General features: G+C 42.5%; 1 protein-coding gene across 38 annotated transcripts in view; it reads left to right on the forward strand.

Moving 5' to 3' along the window:
• Nucleotides 1–1,459: 1,459 nt before the first annotated feature.
• Nucleotides 1,460–27,360, forward strand: part of SUN1 (Sad1 and UNC84 domain containing 1) — a 32,135-nt gene continuing 6,234 nt past the window's right edge. The window contains exons 1-18 of one of the 38 annotated variants that reach the window (XM_046900965.1): nucleotides 4,940–5,934; nucleotides 6,053–6,077; nucleotides 6,315–6,932; nucleotides 11,252–11,348; nucleotides 16,897–17,091; nucleotides 17,410–17,600; nucleotides 18,636–18,662; nucleotides 18,762–18,956; nucleotides 20,550–20,672; nucleotides 21,670–21,753; nucleotides 22,071–22,181; nucleotides 23,546–23,644; nucleotides 24,300–24,393; nucleotides 24,491–24,549; nucleotides 25,688–25,833; nucleotides 25,976–26,200; nucleotides 26,456–26,542; nucleotides 26,919–26,962. In XM_046900965.1, coding sequence (XP_046756921.1) covers nucleotides 11,272–11,348; nucleotides 16,897–17,091; nucleotides 17,410–17,600; nucleotides 18,636–18,662; nucleotides 18,762–18,956; nucleotides 20,550–20,672; nucleotides 21,670–21,753; nucleotides 22,071–22,181; nucleotides 23,546–23,644; nucleotides 24,300–24,393; nucleotides 24,491–24,549; nucleotides 25,688–25,833; nucleotides 25,976–26,200; nucleotides 26,456–26,542; nucleotides 26,919–26,962 — 1,757 coding nt within the window. In that variant the 5' untranslated portion in view covers nucleotides 4,940–5,934; nucleotides 6,053–6,077; nucleotides 6,315–6,932; nucleotides 11,252–11,271. Of the gene's footprint in view, nucleotides 1,555–4,448; nucleotides 4,854–4,939; nucleotides 5,935–6,052; nucleotides 6,078–6,314; nucleotides 6,933–11,251; nucleotides 11,349–16,896; nucleotides 17,092–17,409; nucleotides 17,601–18,635; nucleotides 18,663–18,761; nucleotides 18,957–20,549; nucleotides 20,673–21,669; nucleotides 21,754–22,070; nucleotides 22,182–23,545; nucleotides 23,645–24,299; nucleotides 24,394–24,490; nucleotides 24,550–25,687; nucleotides 25,834–25,975; nucleotides 26,201–26,455; nucleotides 26,543–26,918; nucleotides 26,963–27,360 lie in introns of those variants that run through there. The other 37 variants (XM_046900967.1, XM_046900969.1, XM_040647817.2 and 34 more) reach the window with 37 other exon arrangements.

Consider the following 27,360-nt stretch of genomic DNA (forward strand, 5'->3'; position numbering starts at 1 on the left):
AGGTCTTCAAGGTGTTCTTTTCATGAAAAGCCAAACTACATTCCTGTAGTGAGGGCTGTTTTAGTTGCCCAACAACTATCAGAAGTATGTAGCTCAGTGTAACCAGAGGGTCAGCTCGACTTCCCAAAAGGTACAATAAATAAAAATCACTAGAAAACATTGCATGGAATAAAGAGGTTATAGAGTCTCCATCTTTGGGGATATTCAAAACCTGGCTTAAGGCAGTCCTGGGCAGCCTGTTCTACCTGCCCCCACCTGAGCAGGGCTGTGGATTGCATGCCCTCCACAGGTCCCTCCCAGCCTCAGCTGTTGTGTGATTCTGTGAAATTGCTTTCTTAGTCTAATCAATGATTAAAAATCCAGGAGACTACATGGCTATCCCAGCAGAACCCTATGAGTTTTTCAGCATTCGTTTCTCAAAAAATAGTTTTCAAAGCACTGCAAAGCAACAGGCTCTTCCAGCACAACCCGAGGTCTTGCTTTAGCAACAAGAAACCAGTTCTTGTTATTAACTTCCCTTGGAAGCCCACCACAGACATCCTGCTCAATGACATTGCTACAGGAACATTTTTTGTAGGTTTCTACATCGACAAAATTGAGATTCTTCTACTTCAGCATTGTCTGCAGCCACAGGATAGCTGCAGTACAAGTGACGTGCAGTGTAGACCACTCCTGTGATCTTCTATATAAACCTGCTTTCAAGCGTGGGATTAGGGAAGAGAGAAGGGAGTATCTTAAGTGAAGTGAAATACAGACAACGTGAAGCTAACTACAAGTGTTCAGAGCCGAAGTATTCATCAAGCTCAATATAATCAGTTGGCTGGGAAGTATTTTTCGTCTGCGTGTGTTCTGTTATCTTTCAGAACAGTCCATTGTGGGATGCCTCCCAAACAAAAATCTCTGCATGATTCAACAAAACAGCTTTTTTCTTTAGAGCCAGCAGAGCTGTGTGAACAAAATATTCTGATAGCCTGATAAAGACGTGTTAAACAGAAGCTGATCTTAGTTTATGCATGTATGATAAACTTAATATCTTCCACTGCGTTCCTTTATTTGATAGCATTCTGGGCATAGAACTTCAACAACATGCCAACCTTGGTTATAGTTTTCCATACTTCATCTCATATAACCTAAATTTCTCAGATCCCTTCATGAAGAATAATGATGAATTCTCCGATGGATGATGTTGGAGCATGGGTTTTTAAGTTGTTTTGGTTCCAGTCTTTCTGACTCAGCCCTTTGCTGTGTCAGTTGGCACACAACTGAAATATAGATCTTTTTTCAGTCTTGCTGGTTCATCTATTACCGTGTGTTAGATTTTATTTGGGGTCATTTTATAGCACTATTGCCATCATATTCATTACATAAGCTTTAAGCAAGGACAATTTTTCTAGAGCAAAGTGGTTATCTCAAACTTTCAGACACCATAGATAAGCAGACTTAGCCCTGCCCTGCCTGTGACAAACAAGTGGGCTGCTGTCTGTCGTCCTTGCAAGCTAGAAGACCTGTTGTGGAGGATCCTGGGACTCGAATTCTCAGCAAAACAGAATTCTGGTAAGTGTATGCACTTGTCTAACTGAATATAGGCTTCTGGATGTTTTTTGACTACCTTAAATAGAATCCATTGATTAGACAGTAAGAGAGCACTGTAAAGTAGTGCACCTCTACTTTGGGAGAAACTCTACATCTTAAGAGAGCAGTTCTGGGGGAGGCCGGGTGTTAAGGATGTTCAGATCCATCCACCTCTCATCCGTGTGGGTCTTTGTTGGTAAGCTGCAAATTTCCTCGGAAGTGCTTTAGGCAGATTGCAGGCAGAGTGCCTGCAGGTGTCCGGAGGTGCATCGTGTTGGCTAATCACACCACGCAGTAATGCGCTGGTCTGCTCGCCGTGCTCCCCAGACCAAACCCCTGCTTAGAGCTGGGTCATGCTTCCACATTTGCCACTTAAAGAGACAAATTTAGTTAGGATGGAAGCTTTGTGGAAATAAATGACGACAAAACAGTTAAAGTGTAGCTGTAACTTTAACAGAGCAGACAAACATGACGCAGAACATTGTGCGATGACCACTATTAACAAAGAGCAAAGTTTGCAGCTCCTAACTGTGGCTCCCACCACTAGTACTATGCTAGCTGTTAGAGTGAACTGTGACTTGTATAGTGGAACATGCAGGTTAGAGTTCTGATAGCTTATTGCATGGGCTTTACCTTACTTGAGAGAAGTCCTTTGTGCAGGCAAAATAAACACAGTGCTTCAGACACAAAGTAACATCCTGGCCTGTGGAAATCCACTGCTAACCTGAGAAAAGCAGTTTCCATTCCATTGGCAGAATCTGTTAGAATTACTCAGTGGAAAAGTAAGCACCTGCTGGCTTTCCCATAGGAGATGGGGTCAGAGCTAGTCCTGCTGGATACATAAAGGACTGCTCCTTGCCTCAGTCCTTCAAGCAAAACTCTATCCATGTTTTAAAGAGAGGGGAAAATATAAAGCAAAAAGTCTTTATTATTAGGCAGCTGAAGCTCAACAAAAAATTACAGTTAACAGGCTTGTGTCCACTTAGTGAGATCAATCCCCCAGGGAAGCTCAAGAACCCGGTAACTGAGTTGAAGCAACAGATGAGAGGAGAACGGCTGCTCTGTCAGTCTGTCTTGTATGTAATCAGCTTTTCTTGTTAATGTCTGAAATCCCCTGTAAGTCAGGACCATGGCAGGATCTGTTGGCAAAATTGAATTGAAGTGCTTTGCAACCCCCTCTTAACTGATAACCTAAGTGCTCTGCATGGAGCATCCCTTTCCTTGGGCTGACACCAAAGATGATGTGAAGAAGAGACCCTCATCAGTTTAACCATAAAGTGCAATGAAGCTGGTGAGAAACTTTAATTATCAAGAAATCAGACTTCCAGATACTTTAGCCAGTTCTTGTACTAGAGCACATATACGATCATTTCCTTACCTTGGACAAAAACATCCCCACACTTGCTCACACTAAAGAATGCTTCCACAGAGTGTCCCAGCCCAGCACATCCTGCCACACATTGCTGCAATGCCCTGCAGCCAGGACTGACCCACAGTGCTATTGAGCTCCCTGTGCCATCGGCATTGCCAACCTGCACAGCAGGATGCCGTGCCCAGTACCCAGAATTACCACTCAGAAACTCCTTGCTGCACCAGTATCTGTCATGACCAGCCCATAGCTTTAACTACTGTAGGTACCTGTAGCTTTGTGGTTGATAGCAGGGGCAGGAACAGAGCAGGACAGGACTGCTAAGTGAGAGTGTGGGAATGCACTGGGAACAAGAGCGGGAATCACAGAGGGACAGGAAGGGTAGGAAGCAGGAATGTGAAAAGAGAGGGCAATTGAGAGATGCAGACCGGTTGCTTTGGCCATGCATTGCAGTTTCCCTATACCTGGTGCCAAATAACAAGGCTCTGTTTTTCCCCAAGTTCCAAACTGCCCTTTAGAGCATTGAAACTGGAACATTTTTACTATGAACTATTTTTATTCATATTGAACATTTTTCTTCAGACTTCGGCCAATAAAATTGATCCCATTTTATGTTCAGAGCTCAGTGTTGGAAGCTGAAAAACTGAAATAACTTTTATTTGCTGCAAAGCAGTCTTTCTGAAATGTGGAAATAATCAGCTCTCAATACGTACCAGCTTCTTTTAACTAAATTAGAATATTGGATCAAGTTTCACTTAAGGTCTAGAAGCAAAACGCTCTTTATTGGCTCTCTCGAGGAGAGCCTTTGGCTCTTCAATAAAAGCCAGGGAGCAGAGACAGAGCTGAGTCTGGGCCATCCTTCTCCAACCTCTCAGCCGGGTCCCGAGGGAAAAAGAGCTGCCCGGGACGAGTGGGAGCAGCCCAAGGAGCTGGATTTGTGCCCAGGCAGCACTGCGTGCCTCGTCCTGCCGGAGCACAGCGCGGCCGGCCCTGGCTGCACTCCAGCAGGACGGGCGGAGAAAGATGTTGGGAGGGCCCGGCCTGGAACCACCAAAGGGTTTCAGAGAGATTGGAGCTCTAAGAAAAGATTTTTGTCCTGACTGCCTTATGCATTTAAACGTTTTCTACTGCAAAGACACAAAAATAAGTGCAAAGTACAGAAAGAGAAGGGACAGAAGAGTGAGATAGTTCACATTTCTGCAGAGTACTGACCATCCGCCGAGGTTAGTGCCTGGCTGCGTGTCTGACAAACCACGTACCGGCTTCCAGCTGTCCTGCGGTCAGCTCAGCTTTGTACAGCACCCCGAGTTCTCACATCACTGCAGTACAGCTCTTTTAAAACAATAATTGCCTAACATCAGCTGGCATCTTATTTGAATGTCCTCATGTTAATGTCTTTTCTGTTTCTCGAGGGCTAGCTTCTGGCCCGTTTTGTACGCAAACGAGGACACAGAGCCTCTTTCTTTCTTTAACAGCGACGTAGTTACGAGCCGTTCTTTCCTGGCAGGCCGAGCCGCTCCTCCCCAGCGCACAGCGCGGCTGTTGGCCCGGCAGCAGCGCCCGGACCGCCCCGCTCGGAGCGCGGCACCGCCGTGTGGGAGATGTAGGAGAAGCGACAGGGGCAGACTGCGAGCTGAACTTATTAGCGTGCATTATCCACACACGGGAACGTCGGGGCTCGTTCCAAACCGTGCCTTTTGTTGCGGTTTGTTTCAGCGCAGGTGTCCGGCGGTCACCGAGGTACGGTGCTGCGCGGGAAGGGGAAGGAATCCCAAAGCGGCTGCGTGGGAGAGGCGTAGCAGGAACGGGAAAGCGCACGGGCGTTCCAGCCACACAGGCGGTGGCGTTTCTGGCCCGGGGACGCCCAAGGCTCCATTTCGCGGAGGGGAAGCCGCGGAGCGGAGCCGCTGAGGTGGGCGACGAGGGGGCGGTGATCCCCGCGCGGGGCGGGGCTGCTGGAGGCGCGGGGCGGGGCGGCGCGGGGCGGGGGCTCCCGGCGGCCTCGGTAACGCGGGCGGGGCGAAGCGAAGGCAATCTGTGCCGCCACCGCCGTGGGCTCGGCCTTTCCTCCGCTCCGCCGGTGCCAGGTAACGACCTCAGCGGGTGGCGGCACCCCGCCTCGCGTGCCCGTGGGTTCCCGGCGGCACTCGCCGCCCTTCTGCCGCGAGGCGGAGCTGCCCTGCCCTGTTCTGCCCTGCCCTGCCCTGCTCTGCTCTACCCGCGGGACGGGGCCTTCCGTGGCGGCGGGTGGGCGGCTCCCCTTTCTCTCGCCGGTTTCCCCTTCCACAGAGGACGCGCTGTGGCGCTGGCCGTCCCCGTGCCGTGTTTACCCGCTGAGGGGCGGCCCCGCCGCGGGCTGTGCGCTGCCCGGCGCTGGCGAGGCGCGAGGCGGCCACTGTGAGGCACAGACAGACGTTGGCCTCTTTGGCGCTCACAGCTGTTTGAATCCGCGCTGCTGAGGCCGGAACGGCGGGGCGATGTGTGCCGTGGCCGCCCGCGTTCCGCTCCGCCCGGATCTTGGAGCTTTTTCTTGTCAGAAGTGCTGCAGCAGCTTCACGCGCTGGTTCTGAGGAATTGCTTAGCGTTGGCTTAGCGGGCAGCTGAGGAGCTGTGGGGCACCGAGTGTGCCTTCTCTGCCCCTCGTGCTCCTGTGTAGTATGGGGCGTGTTGTTAAAGACATCAGCCCTGCATGCAGCTCTGCCTGCCCTTACTACATAACAACAGTACTTCCACAGTGGCTTTGCTGTGGGGCGCAGGGCTGTGCTGTCAGTGTGGTGCTCAGGTTTGGTCACCCCCGGCAGTGGAGGAGCAGAAGCGCGGTGAGGCACTGAGCTGTTTGGAGGCAGTGCCTGTTTTGGAGCGAGCTCATGAAGTTTTATGTCTGATGGAGGGGAAGAAGTGCTTGGTTGGCCTTGGTGCATGTCTGCTCTTTGTTGAAAAACACTGCCTGTCACATGTTAGGGAAAAGGAGAATCTTGACCAGCAAACTGCAGGTTTGGTGCTTGCAATCCCCTCATCTCACTGTGTGGTTGTCAGATTAACATCTGACAAAAAACCCGATGTCTTTATTTTGCTTATTTTTAAAAACTTGTCTGTCTCATTGCTTCGCAGCCCACTGTTAGAGGTCAGCGCTCTGGTGAGTGTACAAATGAACACCTAATTTCCTCCCTCACCTTCAGGGCTGCGTTGCTGTCTGTCCGTGTAAGCCCTGCGGGGTGCCGTGCAGGTGCGGGGAGCGCTCTGCCATCTGTCACTGCTCCCAGCTCCACATGTCAGCACATGTGGCACGGCCCCCTGGTCCAGCTGCGGGTCGGAGGTGCACCATGCGTGATCAGGCTGCTGGATTCCTTTTTTTTTTTTTTTTTTCTGGTAGACAGTTGCTGTTGAAGTCGCTTCATGAGCGAAGCGAAGGACGCAGGAGCTCGGTACCGCGTGCCGGTCGTTATCTGCAGCGAGCTGAGCTCGATAAGCACGGGGACCGCTTTGCACGAGCACGAAAAAGTGTTTTCCCTGCAGCAAGCCGGCCCGCGCGGGAGCTGACGGCAACAGCCCGTGGGGCGGCCGCTGGCTCCGAGCCGCGCTGTGCCGGGCGGCCCTGCGGCGCTGTGGGCCGGCGGCCATTTTGCGCTGCGCGGGGCGGGCACACGGCGGGCTCCCCGAGCACAGCTCCGCTCCTCGGCAGGCAGCTGTGCGCGCTTCGAAGCCGTGGTTCCTACAGCAGCCTGCTCGTAGCGCACCGCCCGCTCCGCTCAACCCCGGGCGACAGTGCGGAAGTCCCCGCTGTGCGCAGCGCTGCCCGCCGTGTGAGCCGCGCGGCCATGGCGCTGGGCGGCCTCGGAGTGCTGCCCGTAACTTCCGGTTGGAAACGTCAGTTTGATGGCCGCGTTGTTCTGTTCTGCGCTGAAATGACGCCGGGTGTGTGTGAATAAAGTCCTGCTATAGCACGGAGCTCTTTGCCCTTCAGCCTGTTGGAACTTGTAGTGATTTGGAGGTATGGAAACACTCTGTGAAGCATCTATTGGCTTAGGAATTTGCCTTTAATACCGAAAAGAGAAATCTTGCTGGTTATTCCAAACAGTACAAAATCTGGAATTACAAATAAAAACAGGTTGCTCTCAGGAACCGTGCATTACGTGCTCTGCTTCCACTGCTGTTCATGATTTATCCAAAAGCTGCTTTAACTTTGTAAGGCCGCAGTATATGAAACCATAAGCAAATGAGCTCATTTAAGTGGGCTCTACGTCAAGTTCTACTATCAACATCTTTCTGAAGCTTTAAATGTATTGTCACTGTGACAGCTACAGGCAGTTGATTTCTTTTACTGTTGGCATTTGTCCCACCCCCAAAAAAGATATTGCTAAAGCATTGCTCAAGTGCTGCCTTGCTTCCTCTGTGCCCCCTGCTGTGGCCCAGCAGTTCCAGTTGCAGGGTGCTCCAGCAATTGCAAAAGCTTTGCTGGGACTTAGAAAACCGAAACCAAGTTTCCTGCTCAATAACAGCTTCCTGGTGAGTAGTTTGGCTTTGTGAGATGGTGTTTTACCACTTCTTCTGTCACAAAGCTGCTCTTCAGAGAGTGCCGAGATAGAATCGTCCTTGTGCTCAGAGAAGCATATGAGGATGGGGCTTACCCTTGTCCTTGCTACGTGCTTGTAGTGTACATACACTGTGTATTTGGTGCTGCCTCTGCTCTTCTGACCCTTCTCTGCTTCAAGGCCACTATCAGAGCATCACATCGTCTACATTACTACCAAGGAAGCTTGATGCTGTGCTTCTGGGGCTTTGTTCAGGCTGTCTAGTCCTGAAAGTGATGATCAAATCTAATAAGATAAACAGGCTTATGAAGTAGTGGTGTGGCCCTGTGTCACTCAGACACTTGGTATTCCACATTCTCCAGGGAGCAGCCGAGGGACTTTGTTAAAAGGTAGATTCTGCAGCACTGATTATAGGAGTCCCCAGGCTGCCTTGTGTTCTGCCCGACTCAGAATTTGGTTGAGTTGCAAGAGAGAGCTGATGCTAGAGATGATTGTCATCTGCTTCCCCAAGAAGCAAACAATTCAGCTGTCTCCTCAGCAGAAGTTTTGAGGCCAGTTTAAAAGTGGAAGAGTGATGGCAGTGATGTGACACAGCTGTCTAATCTCTGCTTATTGTGTTTTAGATGAAGTTTGTGCTTCTCTTCAGTTGCCTTAACTTGTCTTAAACATTTATATTGGTACATTTTTAGGCAATTAGATGTTTTATGGGCTTTTTGAAGGAAAAGTTATACTTAGTTTGGACGTGGTGAAACTGACAACAAAGCTCAGGCCTACTTGAATCTGAGTCTGGACAGATCCATGGAGATCTAAGTTGTAAGTCTCATGAGCCCCCAAGTGTTGAAACTGGAGCTATGCTCTGTCTACCTCTCAGACCCCCTGCCAAGTTTCGTGGCTTTAAAATTCCAAATTATTCAATTCTATTTTTCTGTTCCAATTGTATATGAAAGTTTTGTAAACAAGAGGAATTAATGGGCTGGATGAACAAAGGAGTGCTGTCAAGCAGAAGTGTACAAATTAGAGGGAGTTACTGCTTTCCACCCACACCTGCTCCGCTCTGCAGCTCTGCTGTAATACGTACAACACTTCCAAAGAAAGAGAGTTCTCTCAGTCAGTCTGAACCTGGTAGCCAGGTTTAAAAAATATCCAGATTCATAGTAAATTTGAGGTGTCTGTTTTTAGAAACCATGGTTATTATCCCTAAGAAGATTATTCTTAAGTTGTATTTAAGTCAGTTAAGGAAGTTCTGTCTCTTTGAAAATGAAGTAAATGTTTTTCCTTTTCAGTCTGAGTGAATTTTAGAGAATCAGAAAAACAGAATGAGATAAAATTGCTGCATCTTGTAAGAGGGATCCCTGGCTGTGGGGTGGTGAACCTCTGACCTATGCTGGAGATCTTGGTGCTATGAAAACCTGCTATGCTAAACCTAGGTATAAGTAATGCCAAAGTTTTTCATTTAGTAGTGCCATTGTCAAGTAATCATTTTACGGAGCTCAATGTTATATTTCAGACTTTATTAAATAAGGAAAGTAGTTCAGTTTCTACCGCTAAATTTCAAGTAATGAGAGAGCTTTTGGAGAGGGAGAAAAGAGCAGGAGAAGCCTGAGCCAATGTGTTGTTTTTCAAAGTCTGCCGCTGCCCCGTCCACGTGAGCAGCAGGGAGGGGTTGGGTAGCTGTGGAAGTATTGAGGCTATGTGGGAAAATACTGCTGGATGTCAAAAGCATGACAGCAGGTGTTGAGCTGCCAGCTAAAGGCTGGGTTTATTGGTGAAACCGTACGTGTGCTGAGGATGTGCTGTCAGTACAAACTGAACAGGGCTGCTGTCCCAGTTTAGATCAACCATTATCATAGTTTTGAGGTTTCAGTAGACGTGTCTATGAGAAATCAGTTTTGTTGTACAAAACAAGTTCTGTCTGTTACCTGTGTCCATCATTTTGAAACTCGCTGCATTTCCACTTTCACTATTGGGGGAATTGTTGCTCTTTGGTCTCCATTTTCTATGGTCCAGAAGTAGTGCTGTTTGTTGTTAAAGCATGGCAGCAGTTGTGTGTTGTAGCATTATTGTACTTCTTCCAGCACAGTCAGACTGCCTTGCCCATACTTCTTTGCTATTGGTTTAAGCTTGCACTAAATAAGCAACAGGTTTGTTACACAAGCCAGTGGAAGCATGATGGCTCTGGAACAAGTGGAGCAAATTTAGGGAAAGATCATTTAAGGGAAATGTCATCTTTGTGATCTCCAAAACACATGTGTAAAGAGCAGAAGAGAGACCTTACTCCTCAGTAACCCCACAGATGCATGGGAGGTCCCTGCGCTCAGGAAGCTGCAGCGTTCAGGTCTGTAAGTTGTGATTTAAAAACAAGCAGGAAGCTCAGCTGTCAGCAGCAAAGGAAATGTCCTCCTACTTCATTCACATCAGGACTTGAAGACTGCAGAGGGAGTGGCGAAGGGTTTCGGTGTTACGTGCAGAGGTTCCCTTTTGAACTGGCATTAGCTGTGCCTGGGACTCCCTGTGCTTGTTATCTCTATTTTTTACACATGGGTTACTATACAAATAAAAACTCCTATTTCAGAATCACAGACAACATCCCTAAAATGAGATATTTTGATGTTTTGATGCTTGTTGATATTTTGTTTACAAGAATTAAATGTAGCTAGGGACATTTATATTTTAGTTAGGCACGTCAGTGCAGTTGTGTGGAATGTCCTTTCCTGTTGTTGAAACAGGAGCCATAGATGAGCTGGAAATAGCCAGGATTCCACTGTGCTAACTGCCCCTCCAGAACAGCCAGATCCCCGTTGTTAACCATGAGTAACCTACTATCAAAGAACCTCTTCTAGAAAAGCAACGTTATTCTTAAGGCTAATTGGGTAGAGAAGGTCTCAAGGATTTTTGTTTTGTTTTGCAAATATTTTGAAATCAGAGGTCAGTTTACATAGTACTACAAATAGTCACACAAGTTTTCTGATACAGCACCGCCCTTTTTTCCTTCCTAAAGCTCTGGCACCTTTTGTAGATTCCGCAGAGGGCTTTATGTTTGTGTTCTGGCTTTGTCTGGGGGCACTGTGTTTTTTCCTTTGCACGTTGCCACTGAGGACAGTTCTAGCAATGTGAGTCATCTTGCAGTTGGCTCTTCTGTAAGGGTGTCTATCCAGTGTTTCTATTACTGCAGTAAGTTAACTGTTAGCAAGTATAACAAGTCAATGTGAAACATGTGAAGCCTCCTCGCTGCTTGGCAAGTGCCATTCAAAGGGTAAAAGGATTTGAATATATGTAAAAGCTTTCTCAGGTTTCATGTATTGAGCTTTGTTGGTGTGTAACGCAGCTGTGCTGTGCTCAGTGGCCTTTTGAAGCAGAGCTCTGTGAAGAGACCTGAAAGCACGGCAAGGAGGGGCCAACATCTAGCTGCTGAGCTGCTGGGCCTGGCACTATCGTGAGTCCATATGGATGTGGTACAGTTTAGCTGTGATAAAGCCTTGGCTCATATTACAGCACGGTTCCAGAGAACTCGGAAATGACTTGAAATAGACTATCATTAAAAAACCCACCACCAAACCACAAGGCCTGCAGTCGGAAGTATGCTGAGCTTCACGCGTGGCTGATAAGGGCTGTGTAGCTCTGGCAGCTGTGTGCTGAAACACTGAGAGCTCCGTATTTTTGGTATCAGTCACTTGAATTATTTCGATACTTGGAAACACAGGCTGAACAATGCAAGGGCTCCTACATTAGCTTTGTACAGTTGTAAGTCATTGCATTGCTTTATTTTCACCTTTTACAGTATGATTTGAAACTGTCACCATGGACTTTTCACGTCTACATACGTATACTCCTCCCCAATGTGTGCCAGAGAACACTGGCTATACATATGCACTCAGGTGAGAACTTTTTTTCTTCTTATAGAGAAACTGTATGTTCTCTGAATGTTGTCAATTCTGGAATAGCTTTCAGAGTAAGCAGACGGCCTCTACAGAAACATGCTTTAATGGGTCTGTTCTGAAATGGCTCGTGTCCTCAGTGCGGGACAGCATGTGTGCTGAACTGATGGGACACTGACTAAGGTAATGACTCAGTGTTTATTAGTTGCTATGGGTAGATGAGTCTCCACCTAGTTACGCTTTCTGTTTTCTCTCAGAATGTCACTAAATTCTTCCATGTTTGTTAGATCTTTAGTGTTGCTTATATCTCCTTATTGCTGCTAGAAGTTGCGTATTGATCACTTTAAAATCAAAACTGCCTGTTGTGTAAATATAAAAAAAAATCTGTATTCTAATGAACTTTTCCTGTATTTTTTTAATTAAACTGACCGTTAGATTGTACTGAAATCACTTCAGTTTTCTAAAAAAACCTGCAGTGGTTGCTGGTTCCTCCCATCTGCAGTGCAGGCGAGTTGTTGTGATGCCCGTTGGAGTTTTTGAATACTGGCAGAGCAGATTGGCTGTGGATTGCGTCCATCTCGTTTTTCCTGTTGAGTTAATAAATGCGTTTTGAAGCCAGTGTGCATGAATGGGTCTGAGTGACTGCTTTGGCTAATTGCAGCTTTAAAAAAAGATTTCTCATTAAGATGGAATGAGACTTGTTTCTTCTGTGCCTGTATATCATCGCTGTGTATTTGATGTGCGTTAATTTAATATTTTGTTTGGAGAACACTTGGCGACTTGCCAATAAACCAGAAATTGGCAAAACCATGTAATTATGAGATTACCAATTACTAATTCTTCCTTCTGTACGCTCGGAAGTTGAGTAGCCTTGTTGTTTTGAGGACTGGGGGGGGGGGAATCATTTTCTTATCTATAGACTGATGTCAGCAATTCTTGCAAAACTGCATGCATCAATGTTTTACCCGTTAAAAGCAGTTGCAGCTGTTCCTCAAGGTTTTAAGAAAGCATTGGTGCAATGTTGCTTAATACAGGTGTGCTTTCCAGAATCAGTGTGCAGAAAGAGTGTGCAGAACAGCAGGAGATGCCCTCCTAAAGGATTCTTTAGGAGATTTAGGCAGTTTGTTTGGTTTGATGTCTCTGAGCATTTTTCTTGAAAAGAGCTGCAAAATCATCATCTAATTTGATTTCTTTCCCTGAGTTTTATATTTGCCTTAAACAATACTTTCATTTTCAACTGTGCAATCTTCTCCACACCAGCTATTTTTTTTCTTGCAGAGGAGAGGAAAAAACAGAACTCGATATTAAGAAATGAAGGTTGTTACCTCTGAGCCTTTTTTGTGTCTTCCAAAGAATACTACAGAAGTAAAGCTCAATGGAGTGCTCAAACTACTATGGGGTTGGAACCAGGCTGAGCTGCATTTCTGTTTTTGCCCACTGTCAGATAGGAGTTTGTTTCTCTCCCAAGCAGACAGGGAAACCGTATGAGCATGGCTGGCTGCCAGGAGAGGAGGGTGCAGAGCAAGTCCTGTTAGAAATCTGGAGTACAGTTCATTTTGATGGTAGTTTTTGCATTGAAAGTTTGACTTTCTACAGAAACAAAGATGGTTATGTTGCAAAACTGAGGAATTGTGGAGAAGTGTTTGTGGATGGGGACAGTTGCATCTAGTGAAACCTTTTGATACTGTATTTCACTGTGTTAAATGTTAGGGCTGGCTAAGCTGACTTTTAAAAATGAACTTAATGAAGGCAGATACAGTTATACTGAAATTAATTTCATCATTGTAACTTTTCCTTGTATGGAAAGAAAAGACCAGACAGTGATCTCTCAAACTTCCTCCTGGAAAATTGTATGATATCCAAAATGTTCAAATAATGGGGAAAACTGCTTGGTACAGTGCCTGCTTTCAGGGCTCCATAGGGTGAGCTGCAGTCTCACTGTGTGCTGCTCGTCTCATTCTTTGACAGCTGGGTCTGTTAATGTTTGAATAATCTGAAGAAAGGGTGAGCTCAGCAGAGTTGATAATCCCAAGTGTTTCCATGCTGAAGCTCACTCCTCCTCTCCCTTCCCACCTGGCCCACGTTGGCTTCACTTTCTATCTGGTAACACTTGTTCTGCTTTTGACTATTGGATCTTTACAAAATCTGAGAGTTTCTCTAAAGGAACTTGTGTGTGTGTGTGTGTAGCTTTGCAGGAAAGCTTATTGAATTTAGATAGCACAGAGCTATTAATAGAGTTGGCTATAACCTATTAAAAGGTTTTCTATTAATACTCACAGTGATTGCTCTGTATTCATAACTGTAGCAGTTCTGCTTTGTGCTTTTAATCTTCCAGCTCAAATCAGAAAAGCACTGAACTGAAGTAACTAAATAACCTTTATCCTCCTCAAGATGCAAGTCAGACCTGTGAATCTCCCTCACCTATCAACATGTAATTTCCTCCCCACTCCTCAGACTGCTCTCCCTGTAGTCACCCATCTTCTGGGGTGCCCTTTTTGTACCTCTCAGGTACTTTTAGCGCTTCTTTATCTTTCCAAACATGAGATTTTGGCTTAATTTTTGGGTCACTGCATTACATCACATGCATCTTTCTATAAAATTGGATCAGTAGAAGACTATCTGTATTATTTTTATGCATGTTCTGGGACTGATCAAAGCCATAACTACAACTCAAGGTAGTGTCCTTTGTCAATTAATGTATGTGATGCTCTCCTCAGAGAGCATGTGAACGGTCACATACAGTTTGTATGCACATGATATCTGTTTAGTTCTAGGTCTCCTAGGTGCACAGCATTCTTCTATCATAATCTTAAGTAATCATGAACCTTACTGCCCACTTCTTTCCAAAGGGTACTTATAAAATAAATTGCATTTCATGTCCTCTAGACAAAAGGATCCGTGTGCTAAAACTGGCAGGCGTCATTTTCATTCCACTTACCAATTTATAACATAGATGTAACCCCCTGGAGTCTAGGGCATTCTTTAGGAGCTCATGTGAAGGAAGTACCAAGGGCACAGGTATGGAGCTGGGAATAGGCTTGAGGCTGGTAAGGTCTGCAGGTGTGCCAGCAGCCAGGGGAGCTGGCTGGCAGGAGGAAGAAGCCCATCTGCACTGTTACAGGTTACCTAAGAGCATAGGCTAATTGCATCCTGCCTCCAGTAAGCTTTTTGGCTAGCCATCTACATTTGGTGGGAATAATATCAATGTACAGGTTCATTTATGTCCTCTGAAAGAAAGGCCTGGTTTTTTGTGTTTTTTTTTTTTCAATTTGTTTAATTTAGTTCCTTCTATGGAAAGAAAAGATCTTGCTTTCCAAAACTTGAAACCGAGGTGGGAAATTAAGAGATATCTCTATCCTGTTCTGCCTTTGGAGACTTTCAATATAAGGAGAGTTATTTTTCTGCATAAATAGAGGAAGATCTCTTCATAGTTTAGAGAAGACACAGTGACTTTCTGTTGTCAGGTTTTTGTTTAAGGTGGCAGGCCAACTCCAACTGCATTCAACCCAAACTGTTATCAATGCTCATTGAGATACCTAATAACAAGTGTTCACAAACAGAAACAAATTGAGCTGGTTACAGCTGTCAGCTTGCCCTGTGTACTTTGTGTTCTTCTGAATTGAGTATCTGTAAGAAGTGCTGGGGGCAGATGAGGATAAGCAAATGCACAGTGGCAAGTGTAAATAGCAAAATGAGTTCTGAAACAAGTGTTTAGGGAGGGACCCAACTGCAAACTATTGAGGCTCTGATAATTTCAGAATAGACAACAGGAAGAGCCACATTTGACCTGTCTTCTTACTTCACCTCTGTCAGAATGCAAGCCTATGTTTATTATTTTTGAAAATACTGTATAAATTGTTACTCTGTGCCTTTCCAAATATCAACTAAATCTACTTTCACACGTGGAAGCTCCTGTCTATTTCATCTTCCCCTTGCCCCAAATACAGAGAAGGATTGATTGGCACAACTCGTGCAGTAAACCACACTGGGTTTATGTGAAGCAGTGTTTGGGACTCCTGCCTTGCCCAAGGTTGTGTTCTGTATGGGCAGCACTGGCAGGGCAGATCAGTGAGATGGGACAGGTGGTGCCATGGGCCTGCTGCCACATCTGAGTACCTCTGGGCAATAGGAGTTATTTCAGACAAACCATTCTGGTCCTGTGAGCTGAATGCCTGCTTGCTGCTGGAGAACCTAGCTGTTTGCTTGCAGTGTGCTGACTGGATTAGGCTTTTTAGGTGAAAGAAGTTCCATTTGTGCGCTCCAACTCTGTTGGATCCTATGTGCAAGTCAGGAAACTTGCTTCAAAAGCACCCACCTCATCAGAGCTAAATCACTGCTTGAAGTGCTGCTGCTAGGACTTCCCATGTTAATTTATTTACATGCTAGAGTAATACATTACGTATCAGATGATTACTTTGTAATGTTCTGGATTTTCACACGCTGTAAGAAAAGTATTTGCATTAAAAAGATTGTTTTTACAGAAATACTTTCTGCAGCAGCTGTTTGTATTCTGGAAAGCATCCATTTCAAATTCATATTGCAATGTAAAATCTATTGAGCTCTACTTTATTTGCTTGCTCCAGGGGCTCTTGGAGGCAGGAGCCTCTTTAGGTAACACATCATACCTTCTCCGTTTTCTTTTCTCTTTTTTTTTTTTTAATCTCTCTCAAAAACAAAAGAGGGGAGGGGAAATAGAAAGGAACCCAACCCCAGGAATATTAAAGTAACTGCTGTTCCAGCTCTGTGTATCTCTGAGGAAGCAGACTCCAATGGAACACTGGCCTAGAGCAGTTGTGTTGTGATACTTCGGTTCACCACGCTGAGCAGCTGTAGGACCTGAGCTGCTGCTGCACAGCATCCTGTAATGACAAGCTCTGCTCCATTACATAACTGAATGTTTTCTTTCATTGCAAGAACAAGTATTCTGCTCTAGGCTAAACTTCTGTTTTAGTAAATGCATGTCTTATTGATTCTTCTGCTTAATCTGTTTGTATTTGCATTGCTTTGCTATTGCATGCTCTATCTTCATTCTGGGTTCTTATGAAGCTTCTGAGAGAATCAAGTGTACGAGCATGGATTTGGTTTCTGGGATAATGGAGTGAAGCTCACTTATGTATAAATTTGCCTTTGTGGTATAAAACAGCAAGCTAAAAATGAAATAAAAAAAGACAAAGGAAAATTAAGTGTTAGTTTGTGGCTTATCATGATTTTTTTTGTTTGCAGCGAGGCGTGGGAAAGAAGGTTTGTGTCATAAATGGTTTCATCTCTTAAATTGGTGCTAAAAGTGCTGTGTCTGAGGCTGCACAACGCTTATTCTGCCTCAGCTGCAGACGTGGTTTCCATGGTAGTTGTTTCTTTCTGTGGTTTGCTTTCTGTTGTTAAACCTATAATAGGAATTGCTCTTCGTGCTCCCAGGTTATCTAGGTAATACCACATCTTGTGGAACTTGCTCCATAACCTGGATAAACTGCTTTGAATTGATGGTGTGCTCATTTCTAGGGGGATTTTTCTCTCGAATTCTAACTTTTGTGTTCTTATTTTGTTTTAGTTCAAGTTATTCATCAGATGCTTTGGATTTTGAGATTGAGCACAAAATAGATCCAGTGTTTGATTCACCAAGAATGTCTCGGCGTAGTTTACGGTTAGCTGCTGCAGGATTTAATAAACCAGATAGTGCCCGAAATGATCTCCTTCATGACAGCTCTTACGCCGGGAATGTGACTTTCAGGGATCAGTCTTCTAAGTAAGCATTTTCTGTCCTCACAAATGAATTTCTTGGTTGGAGTCTTGAAGATTCCTGCAGAAATGAATTGCTTGCTGTTTCGTTTTTGTTCTCAGTGTTTAATACCATAACTTAGTGTATGTGGCTTACAGTGAATTCTTTGCAAAACTGTAGGTGCATAGAAGTAAGAGTTTTCTCTGAAACCTGATGGGGACTGCCCAGTTACATCAGTGCTGAAAAAGCTTGTCTTTTTATTAATATTTTTTTTTAAGTGAGAGAAACAGAAACTTGCATCTGTTAGCGCTGTATCTTTTTGTTTTTCATTACTTTGTTTTCTAGGATGGTGAAGCAGCGCAAAAGCATAAACAAACAGTCTGGCAGTGTGAGAGACGTGCCAAGGAAAAATCTGTCCAGCTCTCCCATTTTTAACCAAAGCAGTTTCCTTAGCCGTGCCAGCGATACATCAATGGTATCCACTGTGTTGGATGAATCTTCGATTCGAGAGCAGACAGAAGTTGATCATTTCTGGGGTAGGTCGTGAATGCTATTGGTCATATCGGACTGTGAACACTGCTCATAGTTCGTGGCTGACCACGTTCACATCTTCCTTCTCTTGCTCACCCATTTTCCCATCGTGCCCCCTGCATGTCCTTCTACTTTTATTGTAGGTGTCTGCTTTGCTAAGATGCCTGCTGGAAATTTGTACTCCATTGTGTAAACTTGATTGTGCTACTGTAGTACTGTAGTCAACATAGTTCATGTCGCAAAGTGAAGCTGTTTTTCTGTCTTTATTGCTTCGAAGTATTGATAGAATAAAATCTATGTTCATGAAGTGTCTCTTGAAAAGCCATAGGAAAAGCATAATTGTTTGTTACAGGCAGAAATGTGTTTGAACTTAAAGTACCTTAATCTGAAAGTTTGAAGTTAGTGATACCTCAAGATTTCCTGGGAGATTTTTGTGTATGATTGATTAGTAGTTTTTCCTAAGTATGTACAAGCATCCTTTTCTGGAGTCAACCTCTTCATCTGAAGAGCAAATGTGAGAGTCACCTTCATAAAGTGTTGTGTAAGAGATCGGCAACTTACTAGAGCACCCAGTTCAGTCTGCTTGTTTCTAGTCAGTATGTCTGTGACTATCCCAGAGTGAGAATGTGAAGAATTGTTTCAATCTTAGTAGAAAGCATGGTAAGATTTGGATTACTTGTCTGTGGTAGCACTATATTCTTTAGATCCTGTTTCAGAAGTAGTTACTAAGCAAGAAAAACAGTGTGAGCTTGTAATTAGCTGCTTTGAAGTGAAATGGGAGCTAAGAGAAAGTATAATTGTTATCCAGACTTGGCTGCTTCTGTGACAGGGCACTTTTCATAAACTGTTAGGCTATTACAGCAGTACATGGATATATGGATCTTCTCATGTCATGTGAAAAACGTTAGATCTTCAGGTGACTTTTCTTTGCAGTCTTAGAGTAAGCGGGACGTCTGCTTTGAGTTTACATCACACATCATAGTTGCTCATGGGGCTTTTCCTTATCTTTGTGAACAATTTTTTTTCTCTCTTCTTTGAAGGTCTTGATGATGATGGTGACCCTAAAGGTAACTACGCTTTTCTTTTGCTTCTCTATGAGTTCTGTTTACTGGTAACTAGTGGTGGTAATAATTCTCACACTGAATGTTGTGCTCTTGGTTTGCTAGGTAGTGATGCCACGCTCTTGCAGAGAAATGGCGATATAGCAACAGCGGAAACACAGACTACGATGATAAATGGGTACACGTGCAGTGACTGCAGCATGCTTTCTGAACGGAAGGAGGTTCTTACAGCATACTCTGCTTCTTCTGTGCCATCTTCCAGAATTTACTCTAGGGACAGGAGCCAGAAACACGCATCTAGTAAGTAACTTTCTCTTGTACTTTCCCCATGTAGTAGAACAGTATGTGGCTTAGTTGGTACGTTTTCTAAGTACTGCTAATTAAGTAGCTTTCCTACCCTGTTGTAGTTATCAAAAACAAAATTCTTGTGATTGTTTTCATGAAATAACTTTTACGTGTCAGTTGAACCTCCTAGTATCCTAATAGATTATATGTTTAAACTGATACAGAACACAATGGGCTGTTCATCCAGCACAGGTGTTTAGGCATCTCTTGATCTGTTATTGGACCTACATTTGTCTGTCCATGGATTTTCAAGTAGGAACTCTTTCAATGTGGCCCCAGTTTCTTATGTGATTTGGATTTTCAAGATGGAGCAGAACCATTAGTTCAGCAGTGCTTCTGTTGGCCAGGAATTTTCTGTGAAAGAACTCTTCTCATTTAACCTTCCAGTGTACTAGTGTTTATTTAGGAGCTGAACCTCAACCACTACAAGAACTGAACTCCAAAGGATAAAACTGCTTTCAAGTAGACTTGTAGTGACTACGTTCCTGAAACATGGAACTAAATCTTCTGTAAATAAGGTTCTGTGCCTTTCCAAGGCTATCTCCATTCTCTGCAGAGTTGACCTCATGTCTTGGCTGTGTCTGCCTGCCTCTTGCATAGCACCCTGAATTTCTTGATGGCTGGTAGTCCTCAGTGATCACTACTCAGGTGTTTCTTTAAAGGCCTGAAATTAAAAAAAAAAAAAAAAAAAAAGCCACTTTTAGGACTCTGTAGATGTGTTATTCTAAAATGTTGTATATTTCCAGTTAGCTATAAATCTTTGGATTTTGGACCACATGGTGCAACTTCAAATACTTGAGGCAAGTTTTCCTTTTTGGAAATTGTGTGGCATAGGTAGGGATTCTGTTGTCTTGACATAATGAGTTACTTAGCAACGCCACATAGAAGCTGTTCTGTGTTCCAGAGTTTGTATTCGCCAAGGAGAATCTTAAAAATGAGCTCATCTTCAGATGTTCTTCTGAACTCAAATTTGGTGTTTGGGTTAAATGAGTGCTGGGATGGGGCAGCCCAAAATCATGGCAGGCTTCTGGAGTGTGGCTGTTTCTAAGAAAGCAGCTGTATGGAGGGCTTCATTCCTGCTGCTCTAAAGGAGGAGGATCTCTTCAGCACTTGAGACAGACCACTGCAGTAACTTTATTCTTCCAGTGTAAAGGGGAGGAGAAGATGAAAAGTTATCTCCCTTTCAAACAAAAATTGTTTGGGGTTTTGACCTCACAAAGTCAGTATGAGAAAACCTTAGTTATGTAAGCAAGCATTTCAGTGCTATTTATTGCAGTTATTAATTCTCACTAAGAAAAGGTACTCTTGCCTTGAAGACAGATAATCTTGGCATTTTCTACAGGTTGCATAGTTCATGCAAAAACGTTGGCCTGTAATACCAATTGCATCTAGACTTGTTGATTCATGCTTGCTGAACTTTCATACTCCTGGATAAACTAAAGCTTTTGATGCTTTGTTCTCACTTTTCTGCAAGCTAATGCTCACTGGTGAGTAGAGGTGCACCTTTTTGCAGGTAAATAATTTGTGTTCACACTTGTTTTTCAATAGGAGGCACCTATTTCTACATGAGTAAGATTCTGCGATTGGTCAGACATACTGCAGCATCTTTTGCATCACTATTAGTGCAACTATTTCAAATGGTTTTGCTGAAGCAGAGTTATGAATCTAAAGGTACCTTTTCAGTTGTCTTTCTTGGTTTCCACACAAAACCAGTGTGTGTTTTTTGTTGGTTTTTTTTTTTCTTACGGACTTCTATGGCACTGTGGTGTTTATCTATAGTCCTGGCTGGCTCCTGTTCTTCTATCTTTTTATTATTTTTTAATTCTCTTGTGCTACACTTTTCTTATTTTTCTTCTGTTCTCAAAATATCAGGATCTAGCTATGTGAGAAACTTCTATGTTATAGTTAAGATTCATGTATTGATTTCTATTTTTTTACTAGAAAATGGCAGAAGTTGCTTTTCCAACCTGTTCTGTGTCATAGTGTGAAGTCTGAACTTTTTTCTGTCAGTATTTGGTTGCCTTCTTACCCTTCAGTCCACTGCATACTCAGAGCTTCATTATCTGTCTTGCAAAGCTAAAAGTGCAGTTTGTTGCTAAAAGTCTGCACATCTTGTTTTCCTTGAAGAAGTTCAATTCCTCTTCGTTTTTTCTTCTACATCGTATGCTTTCTGAGTGAAATTGAATGCTGTAAGCAGAAAGTAATTGATTTCTGTGATTGTATGAAACTCTTTTTGATGTTCAGTCTGGTCCTTTCTGCTTTAGTGCTTTATAACTTGTAAGTGCTCTCTTCTCAGTTACTTAACACTTCTGGTGGGAATGACACAAGGATGTGGCTCATTTGACAGGCTGATGGTAATAGGGATTCAGGATATAATGGTTGTTACTTAGGAATTTTTTTTAATTGAGTTCTCTTTTCAGATGGTGAAGTTGTTTTGTTTTTTAAACAAAAATGCCCCTTTTTATTTCAAGAGGAAAAAAAAAAAAAACAGGATTACGCAAAGTAGACTTCTTCCAGGGTCGTTTTTCAGGTTTCCTTCAGGTAACCTGGCTTCTAATAGCAATAGCAATAGAATAGCAGTCCAAGTGAGTTTGTTTAAAATCCGGTGATAGGAAAGACTTTGAGGTTGAGAATTATATTCTATTTATCCTTTCTGGATATATTGCAGCTCACTCAGATTACTGTGGAAGCATGAATATAAAGGAGTTTTACAGAGAGGATAGCCATCTTGATGTAAATGAGGAATCAATATGTAAGTATAACAATTTATGTCACCTTTAGCCTCGGGCTGTACATTACGTTGTTGCTATGATAGCAGTTTGTGCTTCATGTCTCTGTGGAAGCTTCGGAGTAAATGCTTGTTTCCTAGCTTAAATGCAGAGGGTAGAAAAGTGATTCCCTGGCATTCTGTACCATCGCTCCAGACAAGTTTTAGTCTGTTGGAATTTGCTTGATGTTTTTTTGTCTTGCTAACTATTAATATGAAGTAGACTTGTTCACATTGTCTTGTAACGTTCTTGATTTGATCCTGGCTTTGTCCCATTAATCATCTGTTACCACCATCAACAGGTGATGACTGTAAGGGGAAGAAACAACTTGAAATACACACCACAGAGCACATGCAATCCTCCAGGGCTAAAAGGGTAGCAAGGACCATTTCGCACATCTTTTCTTATGCAGGTTGACTTGGACCTTTTTTATTTTGCTTTTATTTTGCATCACTCTGTTAATCATTCATGATGTTGTGTTGTTTTTCTTTATCCATTGAGTAGACTAAAATGTACAGTGTTTAGGAAATTGATTTACTGAACATCTTTTTCATTTTGACTTATTGTGCTGATACTGGCTCTTGTACAGGCTTGGTAGACTGCTTACCTAGTTAAAGTGTGATGAAGGCATACACCTTGTTTGAGAAAGAAAATTCAGATTGTTAGCTTATTGTGCTTTGGGGAAGTCTGTACTCTCGATAGGGTGGAAAGCTGCCTTTAACTAAAAGCAGATACAAGGTATTGATCTGCAGATGATTTGAATAAAGGGTTTTTAACATTTTATTTTTGTTCTAGTGATAGTCAATTCTTGCAGGAATCTTATATAGTAGTAGAATCTTCCCTGTGGGATGAGCGTTCCCTAGCTTGAATGGCAGAGGCATCAAGAATCTGTTGAATGCTCTTTGTTCAGCAAAGGAAAATGATTTGAGACACTTCATTCACCTAAATGCTTTGCAAAATATTGGGTTGGTATATCTATAATCCCTCAGATTAACCCAGACATAGCTGCTAATCTAAAAGTGTAGGATTATTTTCTAAGTTTGTATTACGTAGTTTGTTCCGTAGAGCGAGCAGTCCTAGTTGTAGATACAGTATCTGTTGGCTTCTGTGGGGTTTCAGTTACTGCGTTCTGTCTTAGCATGCTGCATTTGACTTTTGCTTTCAAAGACTCAAAATTGACGTACTGAAGATCAGTGGGAGTGTTCCATTTAATGAAAATATATTGCTTGCATCCTGCGTTCAATAGTGAAAGTCTGTTTATCAGTACATCTTAGATATCATTATCAATCTTTTCTCTAGAATTTTAAACTTTATTCCCTCTTTTTAGACATGGATCTGGATAGTAAACTTAATGTAAAATCTAGAACAAGATACTTATAAAATGATGTGCTTAAAGCGTATTTTAATGGAATTAATATTTTCCATTATCTGTTACACTTGGCATGTTTATATAAATGCCATGCTACAAAATGTGAACTTTGGCTGTGTGAAGAAGGGTTTTCTTACTATATAGAGGTTGTTGTCCATTACATCTGTTGCTGTACAAGAGAATTCTGTTTCTAAATTTTCTTGCTTTTACTTAGATTCATATTTACTGGTGGCTTATTTTGCTTTTAAATACTGAGGAAAAACAAGTCTCTAGGTTATTGAAAGGCATAACTTAATACTGTGCAGAACACACAATGGTCAGGGAATGGAGTCTTTTCTACTGCATGTATTGCAAAGAACCTTAAGCTTGTTTATATGTTGCCACATAGTTAATTTGTTATAATCTAGGTTACTTTGTGCTGCACATGTTGCGAACAGTGGGAGCAGCTGGATGGCTTGTGTCCCAGAAGGTGTTGTCTCTACTTTGGCTGGCCATTCTTTCCCCAGGTTACTATCCTGATTTGTGTGTTATGTCTGTGCATGTTGCCTGTTCCTTTTTGTCAGAGTAGGAAGTTTGCAGTACGTGGCTTACACTAATTCTGCTGTGCTTATGCTGTAGCTTTCATAACTTGAGTGCACAAGCTGCTGTGCTTTATTGACCAAGGCATGCTTAGTGAGAGAGAATACTTATGCTTACAGACATAGTGGGACACTAACTAGTCTGCTGCTTGGGGGACTGAGTGTGCTAATAGCCCAGATAAGGGGTGTCAAGAAGAATGGGGTGTGTTTGGTTTGGTATTTGCTTCCGGTCATGGCATTCCTCTTAGTGAATCCATTCTGCTAATCTCTGCATTCCTTGAAACATGCTGAGGTCTTCAATGTGTGATAACTTGGACTCAACGTTTCTCACTGAATTTTCAGGAAGATAGCATTGTTGTTACTACTGAGTATTTCATGTCTTTGCATGGCTATTATTTTTGTTGAGTAGCTGAGATTATAGTGCTGTCATAATGTGATATACATCTAGATGTTAATAATCTGTGTGTTGCCTGTGCTCATGCGTTTCTCTGATCTGCAAAGTACTCTAGGCCACAGTTGCATGTCCTTCTGCTTGGTTTCCTTGAACATGTGGCGCAGTAATGTCACGTCTTTTGTCTTCTAGGGAGAGCAGCTTCTGGTATCTTCAGGTTGCTTAGAGCTGGCTGGAATCAACTTCTTACTCTGCTGTCTTTGCTGAAGGTGTTTATTCTTAGAAAGTATGTATCAATTATAAATACTTCTGTGAGCAAATTCTGTTCCCAGTTACCATATGAAATACGATTATTTCTTGCAAACTTTCTTCTCTTTCTTTAGATGCCTTCCAAAGATTTCCAGGCTATTGCTGTTTCTCATCCCACTGCTGTTTCTACTAGGTATGTGAATTGTACAGGTTTCATACCAATTGGTGTGTGCTTCCTACTGCTTTACCAAAGACGTACTTCTAGTTGCATTGTGGATTCATGGAGAAGATGTAGAAGCTAAAAAGGCCAAGTTTGATTTGTGAACAGTTTGTGAATGTTTTCAAAGTATTGGTGAGTCAGTGGGCTCTTGTCTCATGAAAGGAATAAGTTTAATTTCACAGAGCTTTTTAGACATATCAAGTAATTGTAAAAACACTGAAATCTTTTTTTCTTTATTCCCTTTCATAGGAGCAGCACTGAGCTCATAAAGAGTGGGCTTTTGATTGTTGTCAATCTGCATAAAAGCTGATTGCTTTTGGTTGCTGTCAGTTTCTGTGAAAGTGTGTTCATAGTTTTTTGTTAATGCATCTCAGAGCACTCTTTTTCTCTGTACTTAAGTTGTTTGAAATACCACTACCTTAGATTAGCTGGCAGTGTCCCAGGCCAGTTGTCTTCTTTGAAAGAAACTCCTACTTGAAGTATTTACTGAAGATAATGAGCTATTTTTGAAAAGCATTTTCATGTCTTTTTATATAATAAAAAAGTTCTCTCAGGAACATGAGGAGTTGTATGGAGAATAAGAAAGGAAGAAAATATGCTGTGTAGAAAATGCTGTTTCTTCTCACTAAAATATTGCAGAAATAAGTATAATCTTTGTCAAATGCTGTGTTTTCATGGAAGCATAAGTTTTCCCCAACTTCTGTTAGACGTTATGCAATGTGGTATGCAGTAAATAGAGTATAAGGCAAGATATTTTTCAGTGAGGTAAAAATTGTCAGTGAGTATGGCTTGTCTTACTCAACAGATGAGATCTGTGTCCCAGGGAAGCAGTAGTATAAGATTAAGAGTGTATCATATATAAGTAGAAGTCACCTGTAAGCAGTACTGGTTAATGTTGCCTGATGCTCTTGGGTGCTTGACTTAACAGTTTTGAAATTGCCTCACGTAGATAACTCTTACTCAGGCTGGAGTTGTGTTTACTGTGTGGCAAAACATAAGGTAATTTGGTAATAAAATTGGTAATAAGGTTAAAAAAAAAACTAAATATCTTAAATAGAAACACAGTTTGTAGATTGAACTCCATTTTCGCTTTTGTTTTTGCTCACTGAAGGTTTATGGTTCTGGGGGTTTGACACCTTCATTGCGCTGTTGCCTCTGTTGAACCGGACAAGAATTGATAAAGTCCAGAGCGTAGATGACTCTACTTATGTTCCTGACCCACAGCCTGATTCTTCTCGTTTTGTACAGCCTCCAAAGGTAATGGAGAACAGTCTAAGCAAGAACTTTCTCTTGAGACCTCTTAACTCCCCTCGCCTCGGTATTTTGCAATAACCACTTGACACCCAAGAGTAATAAAAGTTATGTTTATATATTAAAAAAATAAATCTTTATACCTTAGGATACCATAAATATATTTGATTCTGCTCGTATAAGTGAGCTGGAAAAGCAGATGGCCTTCGTGTCTGACAGATGCCATCATCACGATGAAGAATATAGCAAAGTGCTGCTTCTACTCCATAATCTTCAAGATCAGGTTGCCCAGATGGGTAACAGAAATGAAATATTGAAGCTAATAAAAAATGTGATGGATCAACATCTTAAAGATAAGAGACTGGAGGAAAAGGTAACGATAAGTCAATTATTGTCAATTTCTGAGACTGATCAAAGCACTGTTTTATTAATGCAACTTATCAGCGATGTGACTTCTTAGGATTGTCTTTCTGGTGCGGATTCGACTTATCCTGTCATTTACTGTGTAATGGTTGTTTAAGCACTCTTGAAAGTTATGGTCACAGAATGGAAGAAACACTGTTTTAGCAAATTTCAGTTATGCTATTTGTACTCAAAGTATGCTGCTTTTGTCTTTCCTGTTTTTAAGACTGACTTCCTGGCTCTACATCAAGAGCACAACTTGCGCATCATAACGTTGGAAGATCTTCTTAGAAAACTCTCTGCTGAATCTAAGGTATTGAAAGTTAGCTTTTCTAACTAGAGCAATAGTAATGTTCCAATGAAATAGACAATGAACGATTTATTTTCTTCTATCCCCAAACCTAGTTTACTTCACTCTAGCTTTGAACATTTGTTTCAGTCTCACTACTAGTGTTCTTTCTTTTCTCCATTCTTGGCAGTGTTTTTAGTTCAAAGGTTAAATTTATTTGCTTGACCAGGAAGGTGGGTGCTATTTGGAATAATCTTACTATACAGAGGCACAAATATAAATAAAGTAGGAATGCAGCCTCATATAGGTGGTGTTAGCAGGTCTCACTTTTTCACTTGATGTTTTTTATTCTCTGTCACGTGCATTATTGTGTTAAACCAACTTCTGTTCTTGTTTTTAGGACATTCAGAAGGAACTTGAAATAGCCAAAGCAAAAACAATAAGGTATGAGCACTGAATTTTTTTTTTTTTAGTTTTGAAGCCAACTAGTGGCGATGGGCATTTATTTTTTTTTAAGTACAGCTATCAGTTATTAGTCATTGACAGACTTCTTGTGCTTTTACAGACACATAAGATTTCTTCCTCAAACTGCTTAGTATACAGTAGTTGGTTTTGATGCATCTTATGTTTTTTTTAATCTTATCAACTGTAGTTTTCATGTATGGTTTTGGTTTGTCAGATATACTGCTGTCTGCTAACATTCAGTGTGGTATCAGGAAAAAAACCCACAGAATTTCATTAAGTGGTTCCCTGTTGGGTAGAGAATTCACTTACTTTGTGAATCCTTATTTTTACATTTAATTGAAATAGCTTTGGAATGCTGGGCAGTACTTCTTTCCATA

Source organism: Gallus gallus, chromosome 14, assembly GCF_016699485.2.
Source record: "Gallus gallus isolate bGalGal1 chromosome 14, bGalGal1.mat.broiler.GRCg7b, whole genome shotgun sequence".
Taxonomy (NCBI): domain Eukaryota; kingdom Metazoa; phylum Chordata; class Aves; order Galliformes; family Phasianidae; genus Gallus; species Gallus gallus.